Source organism: Scardinius erythrophthalmus (assembly GCF_964197995.2).
Source record: "Scardinius erythrophthalmus genome assembly, chromosome: 10".
NCBI lineage: Eukaryota > Metazoa > Chordata > Actinopteri > Cypriniformes > Leuciscidae > Scardinius > Scardinius erythrophthalmus.
Window position 1 is genome coordinate 43714932 of NC_138230.1, and position 11791 is coordinate 43726722.

General features: G+C 37.0%; 1 protein-coding gene across 2 annotated transcripts in view; it reads left to right on the forward strand.

Moving 5' to 3' along the window:
- cap2 (cyclase associated actin cytoskeleton regulatory protein 2) overlaps positions 1-6127 on the forward strand; it is a 38353-nt gene extending 32226 nt beyond the window's left edge. For both annotated transcript variants that reach the window (XM_081376088.1, XM_081376089.1), the window contains exons 8-13: positions 6-162; positions 259-407; positions 1458-1581; positions 1667-1749; positions 3000-3143; positions 3805-6127. In XM_081376088.1, coding sequence (XP_081232214.1) covers positions 6-162; positions 259-407; positions 1458-1581; positions 1667-1749; positions 3000-3143; positions 3805-3888 — 741 coding nt within the window. In that variant the 3' untranslated portion in view covers positions 3889-6127. The remainder of the gene's footprint in view (positions 1-5; positions 163-258; positions 408-1457; positions 1582-1666; positions 1750-2999; positions 3144-3804) is intronic.
- The last annotated feature ends 5664 nt before the right edge of the window (positions 6128-11791 follow it).

Genomic DNA, 11791 nt, shown 5'->3' on the forward strand with positions numbered 1-11791 from the left:
AACAGGGTCCTGTAGCCCGTTCCTCACAGTTCAACGCTCCTCCTCCTCCTCCTCCTCCTCCTCCTCCTCCTCCAGTGCTCATGGATAATAAAGCCAGCGACAGCACAGCTCAACACTCGGCTCTGTTCGCACAGCTCAACCAGGGCCAGGACATCACTAAAGGTGGGCCGGAGACCTCCACCAGTCTCAGACACACTGTCCCGCCAGCAAATCTCACGTCAGGTGGTGTGTGTGTGTGTGTGTGTGTTCTTCCTCCAGGTTTAAAGCATGTGTCTGACGAGCAGAAGACGCATAAGAACGCCAGCCTGCGCTGTCCGGGAGAGAGGATCCACCGGGAGTCTCCGGCCAGGAGTCAGGAGCGGAGACATTCCCCAGTGCTGGAGCTGGAGGGGAAGAAGTGGAGGGTGGTGTGTGTGCTCTCCTCTTCTCCACGTCACACTAATACACACGCTCTCCTGCTACAGTCACTGCTGAAACACTGCGACACATGTGCAAAACAGAATCTATACCACAATGCAATGCACTTGACATTTTATTGTTATTATACAAAGCCATTTAGTCATTATCTTTGAAATGAAAATGCAAACTAGCAATTTACAAACAAAATAAGAGATTATATTATATTTGAATACACATTAATACTTTATTATTATTATAACTTATTAATAATAATAATAATAATAATAATATGTATTATTATTATAGTTACCATGGTGGTTATTATTATTATTATTATATTATTATGTTATATTATATTACAGTTAAGAAGAATACATTATAATAATAATTCGTATTCTTACATTAATAATAATAATTATAGTTAGCATAGTGGTTATTGTTATAATGTATTCTTCTAAATATACAGTATAGTATAATATAGCATAATATATAATACTAGTAGTTGTAGTAATAATAATAACCACTATGCCATCTATAATTATTATTGTAGTAATTATTAATACTACTATTATTTTTAATTCTATTATATTGTTAAATTATATATTAATTAATTATAAATAATTATGAGATAATAATAGTTGGCATTGTGGTTATCATTATTGTTATTATAAATAATTATCATACTTAGCATAGTGGTTATTATTACTGCTATTTTTATATATTATTATGTTATAGAATATTGTATATTTAGAAGAATGAATAATGATGATAATTATTATTATTATTATTATTATTACTATACCATTTTCTCAATAGAAAGATATTTAGAAGAGCTTAACGTGTTCTATAAAATAATAATTCTCAGTGGCATAGGACACACTTGAAAGTGCAAGATATTCATTATATTCATATTCATCAAAATAATGATTCTCTTCCAAAAATTGGGTTGGATGAATGCAGAAATGCATATAAAATGGTAACATGTGTAATCTGGGCTGTCGTATCCTATAGCTGTATCATCACTAGAGTGTGTGTGTGTGTGTGTGTGTGGCCTATAGGAGCACCAGGATCAGTCACATGACCTGCTGATAGAGGACACCGAGCTCAGACAGGTGGTGTACGTCTTCAGCTGTAACCGCTCCACACTCCAGATCAGAGGAAAAGTCAACTCCATCATAGTGGGTAAGAGGAGCTCCTCAAACACCAGCTGCTCTCATTCATAACCTTATCTTCCACTCGCAACATGTGTGTGTGTGTGTGTCCGCAGATAACTGTAAGAAGCTCGGGCTCGTGTTCGACAGTGCGGTGGGCATCGTCGAGATCATCAACTCCACAGACGTTCAGCTTCAGGTTAGATGGCAACGTGAACATGAGTTACAGATCTGATCTGTGAGTGATCTGTGATATTGATCTGTGATATGAATTATGGCCATAACTGCGAGAATCAATAAAGAATGTCCTTGTCTAACAAGCGCCATGCTGATATTACTGCTTTTGCTTCACTGGGAGCCAGAAGACGAATATTGTGACATTGGAAATCCTCATGTCCTCCTTCTCATTGTCTCGGTCACATGGGTCAGTTTTTTGAAATTGAGATTTATTCATCATATGAAAGCTGAGTAAATAAGCATTGATTCCATTGATGTGTGGTTTGTTAGGATATGATAATATTTGGTCGAGATACAACTATTGTAAATCTGGAATCTGAGGATGCAAAGAAATCGAAACATTGAGAAAATCTCCTTTAAAGTTGTTCATTTATGTTGGCGATTGTCCTGCATTCACTCACAGAAATACATGTTTGATATATTTACGGTAGGAAATTTACTAAATATCTTCATGGAACATGATCTTTACTTAATATCCTATTGATTTTTGGCATAAAAGAAAAATCGATCATTTTGACCCGTATAATGTATAGTTGGCCATTGCCTCAGATACACCCATGCGACTCGAGACTGGTGACGTGATCCAGGGTCACACATGTGGAATACTGTCCTTTCCTTTGTTGAGACTGTACCTTCGTTGGAGATTAGATTCCCATTTGAAAAAAAAATGTCCTATGAGTGTTAAATAGAGCTGTGGTTTGCATATGTTGATTTTGAAGAGACGTTCACATACATACATTACACCGTCATACATTAAATTTCAATTTTATGTGCTTTAATAGCATGAGTTGCTAAGGATTATTATACTGTCAAATGCATCATCCACACACACCACCATTCAAAAGTTTGGTTATAAATATATATTTTTTATTTTTGTTTAGCAAAGATGCATTAAATTGATCAGAAGGGACAGTAAAGGCATTTATAGTGTTACATTTATCTTCTATTTTAAATAAAAGCTTTGAGCACAGGAATAAATTACACTTTACTATATATTCACATATTTAATGATAATACCTCACAATTTTTATTGTATTTTTTTAGCAAATAAATGCAGAAAACAACCGACCCCAAACGTATGCAATCAGACTTATGTAGCTCGTTATTGCAGAACTCAATTGTACTATAAAATGAGCTTCTCTATTAAATCACCTTATATATATTTAGTCACCAAATGAACAAAACGTAATATAACTTGTGTTTGTCTCTCAGGTGATGGGAAAAGTTCCTTTAATTTCCATTAACAAGACTGAGGGCTGCCATGTGTACTTGAGCCGGGATTCTCTGGACTGTGAGATAGTCAGTGCCAAGAGCTCCGAGATGAACATCCTGGTTCCCGAGGGAGAAGACGATTACGTGAGTGTATTTACACTGGAAATATCTTACACTTGTAAAGATGTCCTTCAGGCTCCACTAGAACAGGTTTTCCTGCTTGAATGTTGATTATTCTCCTCATATTCTCCATTGTTGCGGCTCCTCTCTTCCCAGTCTGTCAGTAACGCTCTGTTTACTTCCTGTCTCTATGAAGCCCTTCCTTCTGAAAAGCACACTGTGCTCTGATTGGTCGGCTGGATCAGTGTGTTGTGATTGGTCGAGCGCTTCGAGTGTGTTTGGGAAATGTCCCGCCCCTTACCATAACCGCCAGTTCAACACACTACTAACTAACTCAACCAGGCCCCGCCCCTTTATTCTGCGCATGAATTATTATAATGAGGAATATTGTGACGTGTTCGTTCCCGGAAGAATCTCGAGACTACAATGGAGGCGTTTCAGGAGTTCAGAAACACTGACACTGATATAGAGAAGAGCTGGAGCTTTTTCATCCTCGAACAGCAACATAGTTTTAAAAAGTATAATACGTCCTTGATCATGTTAAATAATAACATGATACACAATGTCTAATTGCAGAGATTTACATTTAAACACAAGGGGAATAAACTCTCATCAGCATTAAATGTTATCATTGAAGTTATTGTTCATGCATGATCTGACTGATATCTCCTCATGTTGTCAACAGAGGGAGTTTCCCGTCCCGGAGCAGTTTAAGACGGTGTGGGACGGGTCCGGTCTGGTGACAGAGCCCACAAAGATCGCTGGCTGATTCTCTCCCAGCTCCTCATCTCGTTCCTATTACCCAGAATCCTTCATGCACTTTCACTGTATCACTATGTGAACTCAAACGTAAGAATTCATACATTGTGGTCGTGTGAGTTGTAGTTTTAGGCTAAAAAAGATTCAAATTAAGAGCAAAATATGAGCAAAAAAATTCCATTTCCCCACCAACCATGAAACATTTAAATAAATTAGTTTAAATTTAGCAGCTCCTTAAATTTAGCAGCAATAAAAATAGATTATTACTACAAATAGATTATTAAACATTTATTTATAATTTTTACACATTATGTATTATATAAATGATTGCACTGCACGGCACCATTATGTGTGAATATGGGAATTTTTCAGTCAACGACTCAAAGTACGAAATCAAAACTAAAACTAAAAAACATTTTAGGTTAGCTGAAATAAAATAAAATATTTATAAAAAATACATACATATACATGGCTGAAATAAATAAATTAATAAATATATATATATATATATATATATATATATATATACACTGTATGTATATATATATATATATATATATATATATATATATATATATATGGGATGTAATTATATTAATTATATATTAATAATAATATAGAATATTATTATTATTTTTATTTTTTTCAGCCAGTTGCCAAGGCAAGATTTCTTATTTTCATTTAGGCCTACTAAAATAACTCAACTGAAATAAATAATAAAACTATATAGACATATAGACAAAAAAGAAAAACACAGAAAAATTACTAAAACTAAAAAAAAATAGAAAAAAAAAATGAAAAAATAAAACATTACAAAAATAATCAAAATATTTGTAAAAACTAGAATAGTATCCGAATGACACTAAAATAACACTCAAAGTCATTTTGGATCATTGTTTTGTCCATAGCAATGCATTTTTTTCATTTAATTTTGAAAAATGTAATCAATTTATTAATGTTTTATTTTATTTTTGTCTTTGAAAATATATAGTACTTTGAGTTGATGTCATAAATTCTCATGTTAAATACATTTTTGTTCCGTGTAGTAATATATATATATATATATATATATATATATATATATATATATATATATATATATTAGTATATAAGTATATTGAGCTACAACTCATCTTTATAGGGAAACCACTCCTTTGTGTTTCGCGCGTCACATTTGACATTTCCTTCAGTTTATCCCAGTTTCAGTTCATAACACTTTTCTTCTGCATAATAAACATGTTTCTCTGGCGAGATGAAGTGCATCTTCAGGCTTTGGACGCAGACTGTGTGAAATCAAGAGTTAAATGGATCTTTTACAGTCAGATCTAGTGTGATGCTGGCCTCTGTTCTGCACACGAATGAGTGCCTTCGGGGGTATTTTTATAAAGTTTTATATTATTTTAATATAGTTCAAAAATAACATTGCTTAATTTTATCATAATCTCAGACCATCATCTGAAACTGACTCCTTATGTCAGATATGAATGTGCGGCGTTATTAGATCAAAGAGGACCTATTAAATCTTTCTTTAGTGTGTAATGTTGCCGTTTGAGAATCGAACACGTCACAATATTCCTCATTATAATAATTAATGCGCAGAATAAAGGGGCGGGGCCTGGTTGAGTTAGTTAGTAGTGTGTTAAACTGGCAGTTATGGTAAGGGGCGGGACATTTCCCAAACACACTCAAAGCGCTCGACCAATCACAACACACTGCTCCAGCCGACCAATCAGAGCACAGTGTGCTTTTCAGAAGGAGGGGCTTCATAGAGACAGGAAGTAAACAGCGTTACTGACAGACTGGGAAGAGAGGAGCCGCAACAATGGAGAATATGAGGAGAATGATCAACATTCAAGCAGGAAAACCTGTTCTAGTAGAGCCTGAACACACTTTAGAAGCACATAATAGATCTCGTTAAGTAAATGCGGCTGATCAAACTTGTTTCCTAGTTGGTCTCACTTTTACATCTGCCTGTAAATGCACATGCTTTAAATGTTTGTTCTTCATCAGAAAGGTCTTGAACTCTTTGAATGTATGCCAGCATGTGTTAATATGTAGCATTCTTCAGTCCTTAAGAGGGAACTGTTACATTTACTTGGTCAGTAAACAGACCCTCATTTAACTAAACATTAATGCACATTCATAAATGATGCATAAACACAGTAGAACGTGAACACTGTACTAAATCACACTGTACTTTATAAGTATTTTCACATGAATTCAATCAAATAAAGTAATCATGAACCTGTTACACTGTTATTTGCATGTTTATTTATTATTACGATATATTTTATCGTCTCCTTGATATAAACTTTATAACATTTAGTTGTTCTGGAGCAAATGTTTTAAAAATGGGTCCGGGACCCAAAATGTGTTTTTTTTTAAAGCAAACTGTGCAGATATTAATAATAATAATAATAATAATAATAATAAAATAATTATTTTGTATAGCGCCTTAAAAATTGCATTCTCAAAGCAAGCACAACAATATCAATTAAAACACAAAGTAGAGAAAAAAAAATGCAAAATTAAAAGCAATCCTGAAATAAAAAGTTTTAAGACTTGATTTAAAAATGACTAATGAATGTTAAGCGTAATAATTTGCTCACATGATATTACCGTTTCATTCTGCTTTCTAAAGGATGATCAGAAATCATGATTTTTAATCAAATTCTGATTATTTTATTGTATTGGCAGGACTAGTTTTCATCAGTAAAATAAACGTTTTTTGGAAAAAAATAAAAATATTGAGCATTAATTATGAATGCATGAAAAAAGAGTGGATTTGTCAGCATTTGCTCTTTAGATTCTTTTCCTGACATTAATGAGCAAACAAGAGCAGAATGTGAAGTATTCTGGAAATCTGAAGAAATACAAAACATAAACTAACTTAAAGTGATAGAGTTTATGTTTATTAATGTGACACACACCATTCAAAGATATAGTCGGATTCTATAAGCACAGCGTTCATGATTCATCGGAGACAGTAAACACACTCTGCCCTCTGCTGGCAGACACGAGTCATTACACACACACACACACACACACACTGCCCTCTGCTGGCAGACACGAGTCATTACACACACACACACACACACACACACACACACACTGCCCTCTGCTGGCAGACACGAGTCATTACACACTCACACACACTGCCCTCTGCTGGCAGACACGAGTCATTACACACACACACACACACACTGCCCTCTGCTGGCAGACACGAGTCATTACACACACACACACACTGCCCTCTGCTGGCAGACACGAGTCATTACACACACACACACACACACACACACACACACACACACACACTGCCCTCTGCTGGCAGACTTGAGTCATTACACACACACGCTGCCCTCTGCTGGCAGACACGAGTCATTACACACACACACACACTGCCCTCTGCTGGCAGACACGAGTCATTACACACACACACACTCTGCCCTCTGCTGGCAGACACGAGTCATTACACACACACACTCTGCCCTCTGCTGGCAGACACGAGTCATTACACACACACACACACACACTGCTCTCTGCTGGCAGACACGAGTCATTACACACACACACACACACACACACACACACACACTGCCCTCTGCTGGCAGACACGAGTCATTACACACACACACACACACACACACACACACTGCCCTCTGCTGGCAGACACGAGTCATTACACACTCACACACACTAGGTTCTGCACCTGCGTGAAGTTGGCCCCCCACCCAACGCAAAACGTCGTCAAACTATGCTCAATCGTTTGTGCTCCGTTTGTGCTGGTTTGTGCTGTAAAAATTTTCGTTTGTGCTGTTTCGGTTTTTTAGATATTAAAAGAATATTTTTAGGTCATTCTGAGGTCACATAGCCCCCCCATATGTTCCAAATTCACCCAAAATAGTCTCGTTCGTTTGTGCTTCGTTTGTGCTGGTTTGTGCCGGTAAAATTTTCGTTTGTGCTGCTTCGGGTTTTAAAATATCAGAAATTGAATTATAGACGATGACGTCACCAGCCCCCCCACATGCTCCAAATTCACCCAAAATAGACGCAATCGTTTGTGCTCCGTTTGTGCTGGTTTGTGCTGTAAAAAGTTTCGTTTGTGCTGCTTCGGTTTTTTAGATATTAAAATAATATTAGGTGGTCATTCTGAGGTCACTCAGCCCCCCACATGCTCCAAATTCACCCAAAATAGTCTCGTTCGTTTGTGCTTCGTTTGTGCTGGTTTGTGCCGGTAAAATTTTCGTTTGTGCTGCTTCGGGTTTTAAAATATTATACATTCAATTATTTTTGATGACGTCACCAGCCCCCCCACATGCTTCAAATTCACCCAAAATAGTCTCGTTCGTTTGTGCTTCGTTTGTGCAGGTTTGTGCTGTAAAAAGTTTCGTTTGTGCTGCTTCGGTTTTTTAGATATTAAAATAATATTTTTAGGTCGTTCTGAGGTCACTCAGCCCCCCATATGTTCCAAATTCACCCAAACTAGTCTCATTCGTTTGTGCTTCGTTTGTGCTGGTTTGTGCCGGTAAAATTTTCGTTTGTGCTGCGTTGGGTTTTAAAATATCAGAAATTGAATTATAGACGATGACGTCACCAGCCCCCCCACATGCTCCAAATTCACCCAAAATAGTCTCGTTCGTTTGTGCTTCGTTTGTGCTGTTTTGTGCCGGTACAATTTTCGTTTGTGCTGCATCGGCCTTTAAAAAAATATATATAATATAATATAATATAATATACATATATATATTTTTTTACAGTAGCTAGTTGAAGTAACAAGGTAAGACCGAAACGGATTAAATTAATCAAAAGGGGAAAAAATATCAAAAATTAAATTTTCCACAAAAAATATTAAACATAAAAAACAAAAACAAACAAAAAAAAAACATACGCAATATGTAAAAAATATAATACAAAATACAATACAAAATAAGAGCCTTTCTTAAATGAGCAGTGAGCACCAATAATAATTGAGCACAACATCAACATCTTATGATTTCTAAAGAATAATGTGACGTTAAAAACTGGAGTAATGATACAGAAAATTCAGCTTTGACATTACAGGAATAAATTACATTTGAATTATATTAAATTTGAATTATATTAACATTAAAATATTAATTTTATGAAAATATATAATCTATTTATAGGCTAATCATTTTTCACAATATCAGCAGCACTTCCAAACTGTAATACATTATAGATTACTTTGTTACTTTTATTTAAAGGAAATTATTTAGAGTACCTTACAATAAAGGCCGTCTCAGAATTGTAATGCATTAGCTACTCCAGTTACTTTCACCAAAATAACTACAGAAGTAGAACTTAACATTTCTAAAACAAACGACTAGGGCTGTGTAACAATATGCAATATGAAACCAAAATCCCGACGCTCCATCCACGGTCCTGTGTTGCGGTGTGAGAAGGCAGAATCGCGACACACCCCTTCCAACTCCTGAGTCCAGATCCAATGCTACCACATCTTCATATAACTATTATTTGAAGTTAACATTATAAAATACATAGACTTACACCACAAAAACAGTTGAGGATAAATTCTTTAAAATTGGTCAATTCCAGCGTTATGGACGTGACATTTGCAAGTCAAAACTTGAAGTATAAATTATCAGAATAAATTAATACCAATATATTGAAACTGTCTGTTATATATCCATAGGCTTCTCCCTTAATAAAGGAGTCCAGACATTAAAAAAATATCAGTCTACTCATGCGTTTTATATTTAATATGAGGGAAATAGCATGTGCGTTACATTTTTTTTTTTTAGTAATTCTGCGCAAACCAAAAGTAGCCTAATACTAGCCTACCCACCGGATGAAGAAGCGTTGTCTCTCCGCAGAACATAAATTATTCATTTTATTTAATTTTTCGTGTTTGCATTTATGAGGAAAAAACAATGTAACGGACGGAGAACTTCGTTACGGACTGACCACTCTGAAAACGACACTAAAAGACCTCAAACAGAAAGCACAAAGCCTTTCTTTAAGGTGAAATTCGTTTTGTATTAATTTTATCTTAATTTTAATCATTGTTTCATCTACCAAATGCCAGGATTTAATAGGCAAAATAAAATGTTAATAGGCCTATATCAGACAACAGATAATCAGGACATAGAGGCGCCGGCGCCTGAACTGCAGTTGGTCTCATAAATGAACCGAAACTCAGCGCCTAGACCTACTTGCATCACAGACATGTCTACTTTTAAACAGAACAATTCAAAACGAAAGAAAACAGACTGCTCTCTGCTTATGTATGAAATGTGCATTTCTCTGTGGTGCGTTCATGAAGATGCAGGCTGGTTGAAGTCATTTAATGGGCTGGTGAAATCACCGTCTATAATTCGCTTTCATTCACTGTCTAATATTTTAAAGACCGATGCAGCACAAACGAAAATTGTACCGGCACAAAACAGCACAAACGAAGCACAAACGAACGAGACTATTTTGGGTGAATTTGGAGCATGTGGGGGGGCTGGTGACGTCATCGTCTATAATTCAATTTCTGATATTTTAAAACCCAACGCAGCACAAACGAAAATTTTACCGGCACAAACCAGCACAAACGAAGCACAAACGAATGAGACTAGTTTGGGTGAATTTGGAACATATGGGGGGCTGAGTGACCTCAGAACGACCTAAAAATATCATTTTAATATCTAAAAAACCGAAGCAGCACAAACGAAACTTTTTACAGCACAAACCTGCACAAACGAAGCACAAACGAACGAGACTATTTTGGGTGAATTTGAAGCATGTGGGGGGGCTGGTGACGTCATCAAAAATAATTGAATGTATAATATTTTAAAACCCGAAGCAGCACAAACGAAAATTTTACCGGCACAAACCAGCACAAACGAAGCACAAACGAACGAGACTATTTTGGGTGAATTTGGAGCATGTGGGGGGCTGAGTGACCTCAGAATGACCACCTAATATTATTTTAATATCTAAAAAACCGAAGCAGCACAAACGAAACTTTTTACAGCACAAACCAGCACAAACGGAGCACAAACGATTGCGTCTATTTTGGGTGAATTTGGAGCATGTGGGGGGGCTGGTGACGTCATCGTCTATAATTCAATTTCTGATATTTTAAAACCCGAAGCAGCACAAACGAAAATTTTACCGGCACAAACCAGCACAAACGAAGCACAAACGAACGAGACTATTTTGGGTGAATTTGGAACATATGGGGGGGCTATGTGACCTCAGAATGACCTAAAAATATTCTTTTAATATCTAAAAAACCGAAACAGCACAAACGAAAATTTTTACAGCACAAACCAGCACAAACGGAGCACAAACGATTGAGCATAGTTTGACGACGTTTTGCGTTGGGTGGGGGGCCAACTTCACGCAGGTGCCCTACCCTGGCAGACACGAGTCATTACACACACACACACACACTGCCCTCTGCTGGCAGACACGAGTCATTACACACACACACACACTGCCCTCTGCTGGCAGACACGAGTCATTACACACACACACACACACACACACACACACACACACACACACACACACACACACACACACACTGCCCTCTGCTGGCAGACTTGAGTCATTACACACACACGCTGCCCTCTGCTGGCAGACACGAGTCATTACACACACACACACACTGCCCTCTGCTGGCAGACACGAGTCATTACACACACACACACTCTGCCCTCTGCTGGCAGACACGAGTCATTACACACACACACTCTGCCCTCTGCTGGCAGACACGAGTCATTACACACACACACACACACACACACACACACTGCTCTCTGCTGGCAGACACGAGTCATTACACACACACGTCATTACACACACACACACACACACACACACACACACACTGCCCTCTGCTGGCAGACACGAGTCATTACACAACATTATATCATTTT